This window comes from Corvus moneduloides, chromosome 12, assembly GCF_009650955.1.
Source record: "Corvus moneduloides isolate bCorMon1 chromosome 12, bCorMon1.pri, whole genome shotgun sequence".
NCBI lineage: Eukaryota > Metazoa > Chordata > Aves > Passeriformes > Corvidae > Corvus > Corvus moneduloides.
The window spans coordinates 6409056-6427804 of NC_045487.1; the positions used below are offsets into that span (position 1 = coordinate 6409056).

Here is an 18749-nt window from a genome sequence, read left to right on the forward strand (position 1 = left end):
TCTCCACACACCCGACCCGTTTAATGGACATACAAGGCGGCAGTGCCCACTGCCCTGCCCACAGGGCCACGTGCCCCAGGGCTCCATCCCACCGTGGCAACAGCAGGGCCCGGACTGAGCTGAGCACCAGCAGGGTGGAAAGGTGGCACCTCCCAACTCACGCTTTAGGCACCACATCCCTGTATCCCCGTGGTTCAACAGGAAACACAGCCACGAGCTCAGCCCTCCCTTCCCCACCACTGCAGGTGCCAGCGGCTGAGACCCGCCAGCCCGCAGCACTTGTGAGCAGCCCCCAGCCCGCTCACTGCCCCAGCTGCAGCAGGCTTGCACAGGAGGAAGGGACCCTGCAGGGACCCCATGGCAGAGGCAGGCACGTGATGGGTGGCAGCCTGAGGGTCACGGCTGGGGGGACGCACAGGCACTGGGGACAAGGCAGGGCCTGGATGCCCTCCAGCCCCCCCATGACCATCCCCGGTCCCAGCCCGGCTGCTCTGGAGGGGCTGGGGGGGTTGGGCATCCCCCCTTTTCTGAGGCTGGAGCCATCAAGCAACAATGGGGTAGAGGGACCAAGGCCGCGGTGAGGGACAAGGGGAGGGGGTGTCAGGTCCATCTTAGCACCATGGTGGTGGGGGCAGTTGGGGGAGGGAGCCAGGGTCAGACCCACTCCTGCAAGGAGCGCTTGCAGTACAAGAGCATTCGGGGTGCGCCCTTCCTCTGCATCTGGACGATGACGTAGATGAGACCCAGGATGCAGAGCAGCAGCACCAGCAGCACCAGCACCATGACCACGCTCATGGTGCGCGTGTACTCATCGATCTGCACCACCACGTCCACGTCCCTGCCTGGCTGGCCATCTCCCTCGCTGTAATCCTCATCTTCCTCCTCCTCCTCCTCACCTTCAGTCCCCCCATCCCCATCAGGGTTGAAGGGGGGTCGGTCCACATCAGGCCAGCGGGGATTGGGGTCTGGGACCAGCTCTGTGTGACAGCCCATGAAGTCCCGTAGGATGGATTTGGGATAGCCTGGCTCTGTCTTGAGACGCTCATTGTCAAATTTCCAGTACTTCGTGCCTCTGTAGAAGTAGGTGGAGGCTGGGGGAGAGAAGATGGAGACAAGGGGTAAGTAGGTGGGCACAGGACACTGCAGAACCTGGGCACCCCTGCAGATGCCCAAGACAGCAGGTTTTGCTCAAGGACTGGTGAAACCCTTCAGAAAGGGATTCACCGCTGACTTCCCAGACACTCTCCCCAAGTGCATCCCATGTGTCCAGGCCATCAGAGAGGGATAATCCCATCCCCGAGACCCCCACCACCACCACCACCTACCCCTCTCCTCTACTTACAGGCGTCCGGGCTGAGGAAGGCTCCCTTGGGTGAGGGAGGGATGCCCACCCAGACAGAGATGGGCTTTGGGTACCCGGGGTCCACCGAGCGCGTGTCCTCGTTGAAGCGCCAGTATCTGGGGAGCAAGGTGGGGAATAGGTGAGGAGCACAGGGGTCCCCACTGCCCAAAATTCTCCCCCTGACAGAGGCCAGGAGGCAGCAGAGCAGGGAGAACTACACAGACACTCACCTGTCGCCACGGAAGAAGAAGGTGTGTCCTGTAGGTTCCCACCAGACGGCCGTGTCTATGCTGTCGTAGGGGATGCCCTGCCCATAGGTGACCAGGGGCTGTGGGTACCCAGGCTCCAGGTTGGCTTCTCGGAAGAGCCAGTACCGGTCACCTAGAGGGGAAAGAGTTGGAGAATGGGGATGAGAAGGTCCTGCCCAGCTACTGTGGCAGGTGCACTGATGGATAGGGATAGTGGCAGATGCCTGTGGCCACCCCAACCCCTTGGGATCACGCAGCAGCTCTGGCTGGGGAGGTGTGTCAGGATGGGATGAAGCCAAACAGCTCTCAGCAGCTTTGTGGGGGGCACTGGGGTCTTGCTTCCACCTCAGCCCTCCCATCCAGCTTCTCTGCTCACCTTTAAAGAAGACGAACCTCCCATCATGCCTCTCGTAGGCAGCATCAATGTCCCCAGGGAGGCCCCGCCAGAAGTGTCCGATGGGCATGGGGTAGTTGTCCAGCACCCGGTTGTGCCGGACCCTCCAGAACCACCGGCCCTGGAGAGAAACAGGGTGTTGGCAGAGGATGGGGAGGACACAGGGATACAGTCACCTTGCTGAGGGGTCCTCCCACCCATGGACCCACTACATCCCCAAGGAAGGGGCAGGAGGGAGTCCTGGCAGGTACCTTGAACACAAACATCTCCCCACGCAGCACCGCCACCGTGTCAAAGTCCCCATCGCAGATGTCAGGGCCATACTGGTCAGGTCGGTCTGGGCTGCCAGGTTTGGGTGGTTGCTCTGGTTTTCCCGGAGAGGGAGGTTTAGGGGGTCTCTGGTCTGGCCTGCCAGGTCTCCGGGGTGTCACAGTGGGCAAAGGCTTGGTGGGCTGAGGGTGCCCATCTGCGGTACCTGGATTGGGCAGGTGAGAGAAGGGATGTGGTGATGCAGAACAGCAGCACCTGTACTTCAGTTTCCCCACACACATGTCCAGAATCCCACCTCTGAGCTGATTCCCCAACCAGCTCCTCACCGTAGAGCTGCTGGATGCCCTTGAGGTCATCCTCGGGCAGCTGGAAGTTCTCCGTGTCCATCCACTGGTAGAAGGGGGCCATGATAGCGCTGGGGTTGCTGGAGTGCTCCAAGCCCAGCGAGTGCCCCAGCTCGTGCACGGCCACCAGGAAAAGGTTGTTCCCTGCATGGAAAGGCACCATCAGCAAGAAGGGGTGGAGGACATAACACATAAGGTGGACCCCCGGACCCAGCACCCTGCAACACGGGTGCTCCAGTGGGATCTGCCTGCATCACCCATGGTGGACCTGCTTTCCCTGCCACACCAGCACAGCCCCTCCCTGCCCCTTCCAGCCTAGAAGGCCACCAGGCTCCTCTGGTCACCTTTACCACCTCCTTGGCCCTCAACTCACCAGACACATCTGCATTCTCCAGCGTCCAGGGCTCATCCAAGTCGAAATGCGTGTCCCCCCCCATGCCAGGGCCGGGAAAATAGGCGTGAGCCAAAAATCCCCCAAGGCCATCAAAGGGAGAGCTGTCTCCATGGAATCCAGAGGCAAAGAGCACCATGATGTCAGCCTCCTTCTTCCTCTTCTGCCGGATGTCCTCATAGGCCACCTCCCGGAAAACCAGCGGCGTGGCTTGCTCCCACACCCGGAAAGCTCGTCGGACAGCCTCGTACGAGTGGTACCGACCCAGCTTCTCCGTGTAGTTTTGGATGCTGGGGATACAGAACTCACTAGGGAAGGCCTGGAGCAGCACTCACTCCCTGAGGGGATTCATGGCTCTCCATAGGCTGGGGGAAGGGAATCCATGGCAGTGTTGGGTACCTGAAGGTGAGGTGGCTCTGGCTCCAGCGCCGCCCTGTCAGCGCGTACCGCTTCCGACGCATGTTGGACTTCATCCGTGCTCCAAACTGATCTGGGACCCCACAGCGGGGACGTTTCATCCACCTGCCAGGAGGACACCGAGCCAGGGCTCAGCCCCCCACAGCCAAGGTCCCTGAGGTGTTACGGCACCCACAGACAGCAGGGACAGTGTTCTGGCTGCAGAGGTGCAGCCCCCAAAAGGGGAGAAGCAGCTCCCAAGGGGGACAGCGCCCACTTTTCCAGGTGCAGGCAGAGCCCTGGGGCTGTCAGAGAAAACCACAGAGCCCAGGAGTGGAGCTGCCATCTGCTCGAGCAAGGGAACAATGGAGAAACTCACGCCTTGGTCTCCTCGTCCAGGACGCCGGTGACGGTGATGCCATAGAACTTCTGCATCTCGGCAAGCGCCGCGGAGAAGGTCTCGGCCGAGCGCATGGTGGACATCCGGCGGCTGGGCTGCGGCAGGTATCCGTAGAGCCGCAGCCATGCCTGTGCCGGAGAGCCGAGCGTCACCCCGGCACGGAACAGCCCCACGGCGGCACCTGGCGCTCCCCAGCACCCAGGGGGGAAGGATCCGTCCCCCTGCCCGACTGTACCCCAGCCCTGTGTCCCGTCACAGGGGTCACTGCCAGCTGCCAGTGGCAAATGCCACCCCCGAGCAGGCAGCGGCAGGGCAGCAGGGCACAGGGTCCCTGCCCTGCCCTGAACGGGGGGGGGCAGGGGGGATCCGGTGATCTTGGGGGGCTGCTGCCGGATGCCCTGACTCCAGGGACAAGGCAGCTGGCAGGCGGCCAGGCTGCCTGCAGGCTGCCCGTCCCTGTCCTCCTCCGGAGGCGTCCCCTGGGAGCTGCTGACGGATGTGAAGCCTGGGACCCCCACCCGGGCCTGCACCCACAAAGGGGCTTCTGTCCTGCAGGGCTGCAGCCCCAGGGTGGGGGGCAGGAGGGTGTTGGGGCACGCCAGGGCTCTTCCTTCCTGCCCCAGCCTCCGCCTCCTCTTGTCTGCTTTAATTGCATTTTATTTTTATCTTTATTATTACTCTTTTGTAACTTTCTTTTTTCCTTTTATTCTTTATTTTTATCTTCCAAATTAGGGGGGTTTTCCTTTTAATCTTTAAAACTTTTTTCTGAATTCCTTCCAATTCCTTTTCCTTTTCCAAGTCTTATTCCTCTTCCAAGTCTTTCTCCTTTCCCAAATCTTATTCCTCTTCCAAGCCTTTTTCCTTTTCCAATTCTTCTTCTCCAGCTTCTCCAATCATTTTCCTATCCCAATTCTTTTCCTACCCCTTTTTATCTCAAAAACGGCTTAACAATTTAATTTCTAAAAACATTAAATCTATTAATTTCTTTTACCCCCACTCCCTTTCCCCCAGCAGGGTGGTGGAGCAGACCCTTTATCAAAAGCCCTTTCACCCCCTCCCCCGCCGGGCACAAAGCGCTTCCTCCTCCAGCCCCGCGTCCGCTGCCCGCCCCCCCCGGGGGCGACCCGGAGCTCCCCCCCCCCCCCCCCCCCGTTCCCCGCCCCGCCTGCACCTGCCCCGGCCGGCGGTGCGGCGAGCCCGCAGGTGCCGGTGCGGCGGTCGGGAGTGCCGGGCCCCCGGGCCATCGCTCACCTCGGCGTTGATGTCCTCGCCCGCCGCCCCCGCCAGCAGCGCCAGCAGCACCACGAGCGGCGGGAGCCGCCCGCCCGCCCGCCAGGGGGCGCCGCGCCCTGCTGCCATTCCGCGCCGCCGCCGGTTCGCGGCTGCCCCCGGCCGCGCCGGGCCGGGCCGGGCCGGGCCGAGCGCGGCGGTGTCGGAGCTACGCCGCCCTCATGGCCCGGGGCCGAGCCGCCGCGGGGGGCTGCGCACGGTGCATGGGCGGCGCTGCCAGGCGCGGCCCGTCGCCTCTCGGCCCGCCTTTTGTGCGTGAGGTCAGGACGGCGGCGCACGGCACATGGGCGGCCGGCGCGGCGCGGCGGGGCCCGGCTCCGTTCGGCTGCGCTACCGCGCTCTGCCCGCCGCCGGGAGCACCGGAGCGGGCAGCAAAGGCGGGCGCGGCGGCCGAGACGGGGCGCGGCGCGGTGGGAGCGGGCGGGGCGGGGCCGGGCAGGGGCGGGGCCGGGACCGGGGCGGGGCCGGGCAGGGGCGGGGCCGCCCCCCCGCACGTGGGGAGCCGCGGCCGAGCCCCCGCGGGCCCCGCACCGGCCCTGCCGCCACCCCCGCCCCGGCGGGCCCCGCCGGCAGCCGCCACAGCCCCCCGCTTTGCCCCCACAGCCCTTGTCCCCTGTCCCGGGGGTCTCTGACACTCGGTGTTACACAACCGGGTGCTGTGCCAGGCCCGGCTGGGGCCGGTGGTTGAGCATTAACCTGAGAGAAACCGGTTTCACCGAAGTCCCCAGGGGCTAAATATATCTCTACCTTTGTTTGTTTTTCCTTCCCCCAAAAGAAACTTATCTTGCAGATCCCCAACCCGGAAACTAACTGGCTAAAGACTCAACAGATTTCTGTTAAGGACTTCAACAAAAGGCTGCTGGCAGCAGCAACTGGCTGCGATGCTCCCACGGACAACAAATCCCGACTGTATGGAGATGCTCCCACAGACAAAAATTGCGACCATGAGGAGATGCTCCCACCGACAAAGCCACTCTCGTGTGCCAGGACAGGCAGCACAGAGCTCACAGGAGCAGTTACAGACATGGCCTCATGTGAAGCCTGCAGGAGTTGTGTGTGTAAAAAGGAAACGGCTGAAATACACCACAGACACAAGTTTATGACACGAGGAGACAAATTTTTACTGCTCAGAAGTCCCAGACAGACATGGAATAAAAGATTCAGGGCACCACATCGGCATCCTGCTCCAAATACCTGAGAGGTTGCAGCTGACCAACCCGCAGGAACAAAAGGATTAAAAAGGAGCTTCTCCCACGGGACAATGTCCAGCCTGTGATCCCCTGGGTCATCATCCATCTGGGGTGCTGATCACACAGGGAAAAAGTGTGGAGCCTGAGCAGGAGCTGCCACCCCTTGATTCACCAGTGGGCACTGCGCTCCCAGCTCAGGCAAACACTGACACTGTCCGTTCCAGGGCTCACCCACACCTGGCAACAAGCTCTTGTTGTTTGGCAAAAGCATCAGATGCTGAAATGTCTCTACAGAGGCAGCAGCGGTGTGAGAGGGACACAACATGACTCAGGAGCTTGTCCGAGCTGGCTTACAGTAGGAAAACGCTTTGGCAAGAGGATCCAGCTCCATGTCCTTGCCTCTTGCTACTCAAAACATGCCCAGAGCCTCCCAACAACAATCTGGCAGTGCTACTTCCCACTGTGTGAGACACTCTCCCTTTAGTAGCAGCTTCCCACGCTACCTTCTTCCTCCTTCCCATAAGGCATCTATGGCTTTTGTAGATTTGTTTTTGTTTGTAAAAAATCAGCAGAATTAGCGACCGTGGGATGTCTGGAACCACCGGTGCTGACGGCAGCACATCCAGCAGTGAGGATGAAATCTGCTACAAACACACTTTTCTTCAGCCAGCAGCTCAAACTGGAAGTGGCCCGACTTGAGGCCACAAACACCACAGAGACACTGAGCAGGCAAGAAGAGTGTGGAAGTGCGTGACAGCCCACAGCACACAGAGCTGCATTGCACAATGGTCCTTAGTCAAGCATCAGCCTCTTTGGGTCTCCAAAAAGCACAGCCCCTACCTCAAGGGGAAGGAGAAGTACTTGTTCCCTGACTTGCAGCGGATTTGCTCCCATTGGATACGCAGCAGGAATGCTGAGTCCTCAAACCCATCCACAATGTCCTGGAAAATAGAGGCAGGAGTCAGTACCAGGAGGGCAGATCTGGCAGAGGATGGAGTCGGCAGCTCCTTCCTTGAAGCAAATCACAGATGAGGCCACTTGCAGCTGGGAGCCTCTGACTTCCCTCGGGAAGTTGATTTAATTCATGCTCCCCCCAAAAGCTTCTCATCTTTCAAACCAGTGAAGTTTGTCTTGCTTGGTGAAGAAAATTTCCCACTCTCCACTCTTGGCAAGGAGATGTGGCTGGACTCCAGCTCTGCCCTCCCCCTGCTCTCCACACCACGTGGGGACACACCTGGAGCTCCCGCAGACACTGCCCTTCCAGCCTGCCAGACAGGTCCCCGACGCACCAGGCCAAGCTGATGTGGAACGACGGGTCCTGAAGACAAAATAGGGATAAGAATGTGAGGGCTAAAGGAGGCTTTGCTCAATGCACAGAGCCACAGTGGGAGATCTGGCACGATGCTACCCTGTCTGGGATCACAGAGGCTGGAGGATTCCACAGCTAGGAGTTCCCTCTGCCAACTCAACAGCTGCAGAGCTGATATGGACAGGACTTGAGGCAAGAGGAGTCCTGGGCTTCCCACCCCAGCCCTTTTGACACCAGTGGGCAAGGCTGCCTGGTTCCCAGTCTCCCTGTGCTCAACTCTGCAGCTGTGGAAGAACCTCTCCGAGCTGGTCCTGGGGCAGGTACATGGGTCACTTCTGAATAACCCACATGAGCTCCCTGCTCAGCTCTGGAGACAGACAAACTAGGGTGTGGCCCTTCACAATCCCAAACCTGTTCCCAAAGCTAGTACTAAGCAAAAGGCTGGACTAATGCTCAAGAAAGCTGCCCAAGGCAAAGACACAAGGATTGTCCTCAGTCCCACAGTGCCCATTCTATCCTAGGACAACCCTGCTTCCATGCACAGCGGGGCAGTGACTGCAACTGGCTCCTGTTTATTTAAGTGAACATCTCGCAGAGAACCAGCCAGCCAGCATGTCCAGACTGGCAGGGGACTAAGGAGGAAACGCCTCACCTTGTAGAATGTGGGAAGGTCAAATTCCTCTAGAACGCCGTCCACCTCCGAGACCAGCTCCAGCAGCTGGAAATGCCCAGCAGAGACTTCCAAGCCAATAAATGTTCTAAAGAAAGGCAACAACAGACAGCAAGCACCCTTTCATGCTGCAGAAAGCACAGCCATAAGAATATTTAGCCCTGCATTCCTACTGGGCAAGTTCCCTATTCCCTAACAAAAGAAAATCTTTGGAATGCCAGGTTTAAGCATCCAGGGATGCTGATCGTATTCTGAAGAAAAACAGAAGTAAAGATGTGGTAGCAGGGAGAAGCAGGACTGAATGATAAACCATGTAGATTTACTAGATTAACCCAGTACCTTTTGGGACACAAACATTAATTTTCCAGGCAAAGGATGCACTGGATGGGAACTTCAGCAGAGTGCCGTGCCAATGCAGGAGCCGCATTAAAAAAGTGGAAGTTGCTGAAGAGGTTTTACAGTGTGAGAGGAAGCAGGGAATAGGAAGTACCAAGCTGGAGAGATGTGACAAAGAGGTCAGTGCCTCCTCAAGGACTGTTGGGATGACACTTTCTAGAGTCATTTAGAGTCATCATTTCTTCCCCTCCAGGAGGGAAGCAGAAGACTCAAGTGTCACCCAGGTTCCACATCCACTTTTTCCTACCCACGACTATCTTGGGCTGCCTTTCCCGCCAGATTCAGCAACTTTTCACAATTTTAATCACCTTTGCTTTGACATTCAAAAAAGCTTAATGGCATTCTGTTGGAATCAGGCTTCTGAGTTGATGCCCAGGAGAATTAGCACCATCTCAGCTATTTCTCTCCAGCTCTTGTAAGACCTGCACTACAATTTCACGACTGGCACTGCTGCCAAAAGAGGTGGTCCCACTCTGCTCACCCCAGGCTGTGCATGCCGGCTAATGAGACCAAAGGCTTGCAAAGAATCAGTGCCAAAGCTAAAAATTTGTACAGATGGCTGGGGAAAGGTGTGAAATGTCTGGACTCGATCACATACTGTGTTGTCACATGGCCCAACCGTGGGACAGGCAGGGTGACACCTCCCATCCACCACCACCTTGCTCAGACTTCTCCCAGGGCAGGCAGGCTGCTCCACTGTGCCCTCACCTGGTTTTGTTCTGGTTGGTGTAAACCTTCACTTGGTCAGCCACACAGAAGAACCTGAAAAAAGAAAAATCCTATTTCAGCTGTGGGGGGAAAAAAAAAAAGAAAAGAAAAAGAAAAAAGGAGAAGATGAGGAGGGGCCAGGATTGCTACGAAGCTCTGGAAAGATACAGGCAAATGTATGCTGCAATTGGACGGAATTGGTGCAACCAGAACCTTTCTGGGCTCAAATTAATTCATTCCCCTCCTGTTTCTAACCCTCTGAAGCCTGGACAGTGACAGAAGCCCTGAAGCAGCTGATGCTCAGCGGGTGCCTAAGCCAGATGTAAGCAAAGAAACCATCCACGGTTTAGGGGATCGCACAGCTCTAGTCTGATCCTGGAAAGCCAAAACCTGATGTGTATGGTGCCAGATCCTGAGGCAGTGAGGAAGAATCCCCAGGGCTTTAATGTTCTGCCAGCACCAGCTGCCAGGGACATCTTAGGGCGTGGATGCTGGCGAAACACGGATCCCGAGGGCAGAGGAAGGATGTGAGGAGCGCTCTCCCGGGGCTCTGCCAAACCCACCTGTGGAAGGCGGCCAGCCGCTCCCTGAGGGAGCGGACGAAGGGCTCTATCCAGTGGTAGCGCAGCACCACGCACTGCGAGAGGCTCAGGTGGAACTCCTCCATGGCAGCCAGCGACGGGACGTAGGTGCGAGCGCGGGACACCAGCAGCTCCAGCAGCTCCAGGAATTCCTCCTGGGCAATGTCTGCGGGGCAGCGCCGTCAGAGGAGCGCCGGCCGCGGATCCCCGCCGGGACCGGGCGGGACCCCGAGGCGCAGCGGCTGAGTCGCGTCCCGCCACGGCCCCGGTCCCGGTCCCATCCCGGTCCCATCCCGATCGCGCTGCCGGTACCTACAGGGCAGGTAGACGTGCGTGGCCCAGTTGCCCCGCTCGTGGGGGAAGCCGCGCACGCGGCCGCCGTGCCGGGAGCTGTCATCGCTCACGGCCTCCTCCGGCTCCGGGTCTCCCAGCAGGCCGGCGGGCGCGGGTAGGCGGGGACGGCCGGCGCTGCGGGACCGGAGCGGGGTGAGAACGAGGAAGAGGAGGAAGAGGAGGAGGAAGGCCGCGCGCTCCTGCCGCCACCACCCCCACACCGCACCTACCTGGCCCCAGGGGGTCCCTGCGCGCCGCCGCCCCGGCTCCCCCCTTCCTCCTCCTCCTCCTCCTCCTCGGAGCTGCTGTACCCCACCAGCGCGGCGCTCATGGCGCGGCACCCGCCGGGACCCCCCGCTCCCCGGTGGCGGCGGCGCAGTTCCCGGCGCGGCCCGGCAGGGGGCAGCACGCGCCGCGCCCGCCCCGCCTCCGCCGCCGCCGCCGCGCCCCGGCCCGGCCCGCTCCGCTCGCTCCGCTCCCGCCCGCCGCTCCCTTCCCTCTCTCCCTTCCTCCCACCCGGCTCCCGCCTCCACGCCAGCGCGGGGCTCAGGCGCAGCGCGCAGGCCGCGGCCCTGCCGCCGGCGAGGCCTCCTCCCGCCGCAGGTGAGCGGCGCGGCCGCCGCCGCCGCCCTTTGTGTGCGCCTCGCCGGGGCGGGGGCGGCCCCGGGCGGGCAGCGATCCCCCTACACCCGACCCCACCGCGGGGCCTCCCGGCGCGGCGAAGGCCTCGGGGCGCCGTCCCCGCGCTGCCAGCGGGGCCGCCCGATGGGGAGCGGCGAGCGGCGGGCCGGGCCTGGCCGCGGGCTGCGGCGGCGGCGGCTGCTGGTGGCCTGCGAGCTCCCCGGCCGCCCCCGCGCCCCGCGCCCCTGAGGCGGCCCGGGCCCGGCGGGAGCGGGCCGGGCCATGCCGAGCAGGCCGCCTCGCCAGTTTGAAAGTACCTCTGCGCTCCCGACCGCGCTCCCTAAATGGTTGTCGCTTCCCACCTCCCACGGAGGGATGAGTTAGGCTGGAAGTGGCGCCGACGCGGGTCCCCGCGCAGAGCCCTCGGTAAGCCAAGGTTGGTATCGCCCTTCCCTGCGACGGGGCACAATCTTCCCTCCCCTTTAGGCCGAGATGCGTCGCCGGTGGGTTCATCCTGCCACGGTTCGCGGTGTGTGCAGGGGAAGGTGGCGCCTGGGCTGGGCTGAAGTTTGGTGTCCCGCCGAGCTCGGGTGCAGGTACCGTCACTGCGAGCCCTCGCTTCGTCAAGGTGAGCTCTGTAGGAGGAGGACGGCATCCTGCGTGCCGGCGGGGCTGCGGTGGGGCCTTTGGGGGCTTTACTGTCCGAAACTGTGCTGGAGCACCAAATAATGAAGTGTCCCCCACAGGCAGAGGTGAGTCCAGCACTACCTGAGCTGTGGGGCACAATCCAGTCTCAGCTGAGTGCCGGTGGAGGTGGGGATGTTGGGAAGTGGGATCCTCTGGTGCTCTTTATTGCTTATTTTTAGACATAAAAAATATTCTCGTGGTAGATCAAGGATTCCTTACCCTGGGGGCAGGTGGTTTGACACAGACATGGGATTGCTCTTGTGGGGCTGGGGGCTCGAGGCCTGGGAGTGTTGGTGGCTGCTGCTCACCAGGGCTTGCACCTTTCTTCTCCCTTGAGGTGTGTTGACACTGCTACTCACTGGTGGGTCTTATTCTTCTCTAAATTAGCACCAGGTTTTACTGGACATCTCTAGAAAGACTGGAACTTTTCAGTGAGCACAAGCCTGGTGATGCTCTGTAGCAAGGCCAGGCAGCAGCTGTGGCATAGGTTGTTTCACTTCCATGTACTTTTATTCCAAGGGTTGGTAGGACGTTCAGCTGAGCCACTGCTTTAACTCTTCTTTTATCTTCACAGAGTGATCCCTGTGGGTTCTGTGTTCTGTCTGAGGATAGGAAAACATTGAGGGCAAATCTTCTCCTGAGCTCTCTGGCTCTTCCAGTCTGCAAGCACTGTCCAGAGAGGGGGAAATGCATTGTATACATCGCTTGGGTAACAGGCTAGATATCGAGGCTGAGAGAGGAGCAGAACTGTTTCACAGAGCTGTTTCAGCTGGGGTGGGATCATGTTAGGATCTGCTCTGACACCAGTAAAATCTAACCCAGTAGCTTCTTGATTGCACGGTGTTTGGTGCATGGCCTGTGCAGAGACCGATGTTCTCAGACAGTGCCCCAGTGGTGCTGGAGATCCAGTGACCCACTCAAGGCTGAGCTGAATGGGCCCTGGGCAGTTGTGCTGCCTCTCATGAGAGAAGAACACCCAAACATGTGCCTGGCTGTGTCCAGGCAGAGCCCATCCCTTTCCAGGCTGAGAACTCCTGGTCCCAGGCCCTTTGCACAGCAGCAAGTGGGGCTTCAGTTCTGGTTAGCTCCCCCACACTGGCTTCCTGGTAGGAGGGATGCAGGAGAGTTTTCAAAGAGAGCCATGGGTCATGGCTGATAGAGAATTGCCTGTGTTTCTTCTAAGACCTGATATGAGCTGTTTTCTTTCTTGCAGAGAGAGCTGCTCCCTGGGTTGCTTCCTGCACCCTTCCCAAGTGTGAGCACATCGCAGCCAGCACGGAGAAGGGCCTCCTCTTGTCTTCAAGGCACTTGCCTCTGCCTCCTGTTCTTTTGTCCAAAAGAAGGAAAAGCCAGACCAAATCAGTCCATAAAGAACTTGTGCTGGTCTAAGGAGGAGGCTCTGGAGTCTCTGTCACCTCTTTTCTTCCCAGGATCCTGGCTGTGGGCTGGATTTTCTGTCCTCAGCTTCAGGGGATCAGTTACAGGGAATCAGGATCTCAGAATCTTTTGGTTTTGCTTTTACTTGAACCCTTTCAACCGGGAAGCTGAAGCTATCACTGCTAAAATCCCATTTTTTTTTCCCAAGCATGTCAGAAAGCTGGCAGCAGCAACAGCAGCAACCACAGCAGCCGCCGCCACCGCAGCAGCACCACGCTGGGGCAGCCGCCCTCCCAGAGCACTCCATCCCTCCCAGCACTGCTGACAACCCCTTGGGCTGTGCCGTCTACGGCATCCTGCTCCAGCCGGACCCCGGACTGCAGCACCACCAGCACACCCCCATCCAGGCTGGAGAGCCATCCCACAAATGTGGGGTGTGTGGCCATGACCTCGCTCACCTCTCCAACCCCCATGAGCACCAGTGCTTGCCAGGCCATGACCGCTCTTTCCAGTGTACCCAGTGCCTGAAGATCTTCCACCAGGCCACTGACCTTCTTGAACATCAGTGTATCCAGGTGGAGCAGAAGCCCTTTGTGTGTGGGGTTTGCAAGATGGGCTTCTCCCTCCTGACCTCACTGGCACAGCATCACAATGTCCACAACGGCAATGCCATGAAGTGCTCTATCTGTGAGAAGACCTACAAGCCTCCCGAGGTAGAGCATTCACAGGCTCTCGACCCCTCAGAGAAGCCCTACAGCTGCTCCATCTGTCAGAAAACCTTCAAGCACCTCTCGGAGCTGTCCCGGCATGAGCGCATCCACACAGGTGAGAAGCCGTACAAGTGCACGCTGTGTGACAAGAGCTTCAGCCAGTCCTCCCACCTGGTGCACCACAAACGGACGCACAGCTCGGAGCGGCCCTACAAGTGCACGGTGTGCGAGAAGACCTTCAAGCACCGCTCCCACCTGGTGCGCCACATGTACGCGCATTCCGGGGAGCACCTCTTCAAGTGCAACGTCTGCGAGCTGCACTTCAAGGAGTCCTCGGAGCTGCTGCAGCACCCCTGCACGCCCAGCGGGGAGCGGCCCTTCCGCTGTGGGGAGTGCCAGAAGGCCTTCAAGCGTCCCTCGGACCTGCGGCAGCACGAGCGCACGCACAGTGAGGAGCGGCCCTTCAAGTGCGACCTCTGCCAGATGAGCTTCAAGCAGCAGTACGCGCTCATGCGCCACCGCCGCACACACAAGGCCGAGGAGCGCTTCAAGTGCAACCTGTGTGAGAAGGGCTTTGTGCAGCCCTCGCACTTGGTGTACCACCAGCACGTGCACGGCATAGAGAACCTCTTCAAGTGCAACGTGTGCCAGAAAGGCTTCAGCCAGTCCTCAGAACTGCTGCGGCACAAGTGCGTGCAGAACGCGGAGCGGCCCTTCAAGTGCGCGGTGTGCAACAAGTCCTACAAGCGGGCCTCGGCTCTGCAGAAGCACCAGCTGGCCCACTGCGCTGAGAAGCCACTCAAGTGCACGCTCTGCGAGAGACGTTTCTTCTCCTCCTCGGAGTTCGTGCAGCACCGCTGCGACCCGGCCCGCGAGAAGCCCCTCAAGTGCCCCGACTGTGAAAAGCGGTTCAAGTACGCCTCGGACCTGCAGCGCCACCGGCGCGTGCACACGGGCGAGAAGCCCTACAAGTGCTCCTCCTGCGAGAAGGCCTTCAAGCAGCGTGAGCACCTCAACAAGCACCACAGCGTGCATGCCCGGGAGCAGCAGTATAAGTGCATGTGGTGCGGGGAACGGTTCCTGGACTTGGGCCTGCTGCAGGAGCACAGCGTCCAGCACACGGCCGAGGGTGCCTACCAGGTGGCTGCCTGCTTGCCATGAGCCTCCCGCCCCATGGTGGTTTTCAGCTTGCATGGGACGCTCCTGAGCCTTGGCCTCCCCTTCCCTCTCCTCGGTTGTAGGCAACCTCCAGGGAGTGTGGGGGAAAGGGGAGGTACGGTGTATGGGCAGGTAAACTTTCCTCTGGCCTCAGTGGTTGATATGCCACCTGTATCAAAGTAGCAACAGACGACATGAACATCTCAAAGGGGTGGAAAGGAAAGGAGGGAGGTGGAGAGAGGAAACTATGGCTGTAGATGCCTGGTGTTCCCTGGACTGTAGTTCATGCTGTACCTGCAGTTCCAGTCCTGGGAGCTCAGCTGCCCGTTGCAGGCACCAGCTCTTTGTGTCCAGCTGTTTTCCCCTGCCCTGCCTGGCAGGGTTGGTGGGGAGGGCTGGGTGACTCTCCTCCTGGAGAGGGCTTAGGAGCAAGGCAGAGCCAGCCCTCCCTTCTCCCAGGGTGTGCTGCTTGGCATGGAGGTTTCTGCTGCTGGGGTCTACCAACTTGGTCCAAGCTCAGTTGAGGGCACCATTTCAGATCATTAGTGTTGATTAACTGCCCCAACCTCCCCTGCTCTCCCTTCTTCTAGAGTGTTGAAAGGGAAAAGCCATGGGGCTGCACAGCTCCAAAAAGCACTTTGGCATTGCTGCTTTTGCAGTCGCTGGCTGTCACACTCTGCAAGGATTTTGAGTGAGCCTGCCCGCCCACTGTCCCTGCCAGCTGCATAGGGAACTGTAGGAAGCACTGTGCTGCTACCAGAAAGCATGGCAAGAAGCACTGGGACAGTCTGCCCAGGAGGAGGTCGTGGATTCTCCCTCTCTGGAGACATTCAAGACCCACCTGGACATACTTCTGTGTAGCCTGCTTTAAGTGAATCTGACTTAGCAGGGAGGTTGGACTAGATGATCTCCAAAGGTCCTTCCAACCCTAACAATTCCATAATTCTGTGACAGCATTCATACCCTGCTCCTGGCCAAGAGCTTGGCATTCAAGAGCTGCTTCCCAAGGGACCTAGCCCTCCTGCTGAGCCTTGCCTCCAGTCCCCAACCCCTCGAGTACCCCTTGGGCTGTTAGTAGTACCTCCAGCAGGGTCAGGCAAAGGGCTGCCACAGCTCCAACACTAACAGGTGAGATGAACACTACAATAACCTACAACAGCAGAGGTGTTGCCATGGCCAGCAGTAATCCATGGCACATGCCAGGGGCTTGGTGTCTGATTTGCTGGACGAACCAGAGCAAGCCAGGAGAATCCTTTCTGGACTGCAGGCTCGGCTCCATGGGGAGGGCAAGGTTAGCAGTGGCTAAAGGAGAAGTCTATTTTTCCCCCTCTTGCAGGAGTCCTGTTTTACCCCTTTGCCCTTTCTTTACCTCGTCTGTATTTTTCAGGTTTTGCACACTTCTTGTAAACATCACTTAAAAATAAATTTCCCCTAGCAAGGTTGATGCAGCCTCAGGTGTTTTCCTCTGCAGGAATTTGCTGGCTTCTCATGTCCAAGAGATCCATTACATGTCAGTTAGATGCCTTCAAGGTTGAAGGTGTGCTTACTAGGTTTCTCCCCAGCCTTCCCCTCTCCATCTTTGGAGATAATAAGATGTTAAGTATCCATCTGTGGAGATGTTCAATCCCTGATTGGATGTGGTCGTGGACAACCTGGTGTAGCTGACCCTGTGCAAGCAAGAAGTTGGACCTGATGGTCTTCAGAGGTCCCTGCCAGCCTCAGCTCTTCTGTGGTGTTGGCTGGTGGTCTTGTGAGGTTGTAGTGAGCCTCAAGTAGTGAACAGCAGCCAGTAAGTTGCCCATGTGCTGCACAAGTGATTAGGACAAGGTTAATAACTGTTGTCCATGGCAAGTGTAGACAGATTAACCTTGCAGAGGGTTGGACTGGGCCTGCATCTCTGGTGGGGAGCACCTGTCGGAAAGGTGGAGAAAGGCTTTAGTTTTCCATTTCCAGCATGGTGAGGGGGAACAGAGCGTATTTTCAGGGGCTGGGACGGTGCAGTGGCAGGTTAGACCCTGGGGCTGAGTCTTCTTCATGTGCAACTTTAAGGAGATTAAAACAGACTGTGCTCTCTGCTGCCCAAGGAAGAGGGACCCATGATGGTTATCTTACTTTGTGCTGCCTCAAAGATGTAGAACTTCCTACCAAGTTTTCCATCTGTGTTTCTTTTTCCTCTTTTTTTGTTTTACCTTTTTTTAAAAAGCAGTTTGTTAAAATTCATTAAAAATACTGTATAGTTTAACTTGATGTCATACTGGATCTTTAAAAAAAAAAAAAGATGTGGTAACTTGGATTTTTAAAGAGCTCTTTAGTTCTAGGTAGCTGGTTTTTGCTGTTTAGTATGTAGTAAGTTCAGTGTATGCTTTACTGTAGGAGTAAAAGAGAGTCCAAACCAAGGAAGGCTAATCCTGTCTTTACAGAAGGGCTTGGTGGTGATGGAGGCTGAGAGTGTGGGACCAGATGAGGACTGTGGCACCCACCTGAATCCTTGATTTGCTCCTGCCTTGGGCCATGGTTCACTCTGCTCTTGCCCAGCACAGCTGCCAGAGGTTCAGTGGTTGCCCTGAGCACTTGAGCACAGTGCTGGAAGCCAGGATCAGTGCCCAGGGCTTGGAGCTTGCAGAGAGGCTCATCTTCAGTAGGAGGAAGGTGTGAGATGGAGGCGGCTGCAGCCTCCATGGGTTTTTGTGGCTCTGCTGTTTCTTTCTGGGGCAGCTGCTGGCTAGAGGAGGGTTTGGAGAAATCATTAACTGGCTGTGCCCTGCTCTCTTCCCTCCCCAGGAGCCCGGTGGGCTGCTCGGGTGACCGCCTGGTGCTTGGGGCAGAGGAGGATGGTGGTGAGCCCCAGACACAGCTCCACACTATGCGGTGGCCACGGAGCTGCCAGATTCTGTCCCCTTGGTATAGCTGGACATAAGGACTGTTGGGGGGTGTTTCTCTTGTGCTGAGCAGCTGGGCAAGCCCTGGATATCCCAGTGAGGCGCTGTGGCTCTGCCTAGGGTGTGGCAGCAGCCAAACAGTGCCCGGGGCAGAGAGTCTCGTCAGGGCTGTGTGCATGGGGCCCCATGCCAGGGAGAGAGGGGATGCTGTGTAGGGCTGGGGGTGGATGAGCCCAGGTCCAGGTCAGCTGGTGCCTGTGAATAGGTGCCTCCAGGTTCAAAAGCATCATGCTGCAGGATTAGAGCATCATTATTAGGATTGGCCATGAGTCCATGATGACTCAGTCTCTTGTTTCATTTGCTGCCCTGCAACCGCCCAAATCCTGTAGAAGCCCAATGGAGAACATGCAGCTGGAGCTTGGGGATGGAGGACCTGTGCAGGGTGGGCCACTGAGAGCGTTTGGTATATTTTTATAGGAGCATTTTCTAGTTGGAAGCAGCAGTGTTGCCTACAGGGGGTAGGGGAAGCAGGTCCATCTCTGTTGCTGTGCCTTTGGGTCGTGTTTTTTCCAGTGAGGTGGGAGGTGGTGGAAGTAGCAGTAAGCATGTGTCAGGAGTGCTGTGCTCTGTGGGGAGACAGGGGCTGGCCTGGGACTGATGTCCCTGGAGCGTCACACTGCAGGGCTTTCTGCTGACTGCTGGTGTTTCCTTTTCAAACCAAAGAGCAGTTGGGGCCAAAGGCCTTTGGGGAGTAAACCATGTTTCTACTCTGTACCTGTTGCACTTCGCTTCTGGTGTTTATTTCAAGCGACTTTCATGCTCCTGCCTCTGCTTGGCCTCTTGCATCCCTCACTGCCCTGCAGCACATAAGAGAGTTGCTGTGCTGGAGCTGGTGTGCCATCAGCCCCGTGGCAAGTGCTCGTGCCAGTTCAAGACCTAGTTGCCAGACCACCTGGGGATGCTGTGTGGGGCTGGGTAGTGGGTGGTCCCTCCCGAGGGGTGGTTCTCTTTGACAGGCAGTCTGAGCATAGGATGCTACTGGGGAGGCAGCAGGG

General features: G+C 58.5%; 3 protein-coding genes across 6 annotated transcripts; 1 reads left to right on the forward strand and 2 right to left on the reverse strand.

Annotated features, from left to right (window-relative positions):
- Positions 1–5144, reverse strand: MMP15 (matrix metallopeptidase 15). The gene is made up of 10 exons (XM_032121453.1): positions 5037–5144; positions 3765–3913; positions 3389–3511; positions 2972–3279; positions 2581–2742; positions 2236–2459; positions 1967–2105; positions 1573–1723; positions 1343–1458; positions 1–1091 (listed from the first exon to the last, which is right to left on the reverse strand). The coding sequence occupies exons 1-10, from the start codon at positions 5142–5144 to the stop codon at positions 655–657; spliced, it is 1917 nt and encodes a 638-aa protein (XP_031977344.1). The 3' UTR covers positions 1–654.
- A 1027-nt stretch (positions 5145–6171) lies between these two features.
- On the reverse strand, positions 6172–10629 carry USB1 (U6 snRNA biogenesis phosphodiesterase 1). Of its 2 annotated transcripts, XM_032121457.1 has the most exons (8): positions 10493–10629; positions 10246–10397; positions 9912–10095; positions 9349–9402; positions 8227–8332; positions 7500–7583; positions 7106–7206; positions 6172–6379 (listed from the first exon to the last, which is right to left on the reverse strand). In XM_032121457.1, the coding sequence occupies exons 1-8, from the start codon at positions 10591–10593 to the stop codon at positions 6364–6366; spliced, it is 798 nt and encodes a 265-aa protein (XP_031977348.1). In that variant the 5' UTR covers positions 10594–10629; the 3' UTR covers positions 6172–6363. The 2 variants fall into 2 exon arrangements, with proteins under 2 accessions (XP_031977348.1, XP_031977349.1); XM_032121458.1 differs by having other exon boundaries at positions 6172–7206.
- A 481-nt stretch (positions 10630–11110) lies between these two features.
- On the forward strand, positions 11111–17196 carry ZNF319 (zinc finger protein 319). 3 transcript variants are annotated; one of them, XM_032121454.1, is made up of 2 exons: positions 11111–11319; positions 12784–17196. In XM_032121454.1, the coding sequence occupies exon 2, from the start codon at positions 13157–13159 to the stop codon at positions 14816–14818; it is 1662 nt and encodes a 553-aa protein (XP_031977345.1). In that variant the 5' UTR covers positions 11111–11319; positions 12784–13156; the 3' UTR covers positions 14819–17196. The 3 variants fall into 3 exon arrangements, with proteins under 3 accessions (XP_031977345.1, XP_031977347.1, XP_031977346.1); XM_032121456.1 differs by having other exon boundaries at positions 11111–11309; XM_032121455.1 differs by lacking the exon at positions 11111–11319 and adding an exon at positions 11329–11511.
- The last annotated feature ends 1553 nt before the right edge of the window (positions 17197–18749 follow it).

Coding starts and splice junctions, on each gene's coding strand:
- MMP15 (XM_032121453.1), bottom strand. CDS start 5,144: ATGGCAGCAGGGCGCGGCGCCCCCTGGCGGGCGGGCGGGCGGCTCCCG. Junction 3,512..3,764: donor CTGGACGAGGAGACCAAGGC/GTGAGTTTCTCC, acceptor TCCTCCTGGCAG/GTGGATGAAACGTCCCCGCT. Junction 3,280..3,388: donor CAGAGCCACCTCACCTTCAG/GTACCCAACACT, acceptor CTGTATCCCCAG/CATCCAAAACTACACGGAGA.
- USB1 (XM_032121457.1), bottom strand. CDS start 10,593: ATGAGCGCCGCGCTGGTGGGGTACAGCAGCTCCGAGGAGGAGGAGGAG. Junction 9,403..9,911: donor CGGCTGGCCGCCTTCCACAG/GTGGGTTTGGCA, acceptor TTCTTTTTTCAG/GTTCTTCTGTGTGGCTGACC. Junction 7,207..7,499: donor AGTGTCTGCGGGAGCTCCAG/GTGTGTCCCCAC, acceptor TCTATTTTCCAG/GACATTGTGGATGGGTTTGA.
- ZNF319 (XM_032121454.1), top strand. CDS start 13,157: ATGTCAGAAAGCTGGCAGCAGCAACAGCAGCAACCACAGCAGCCGCCG.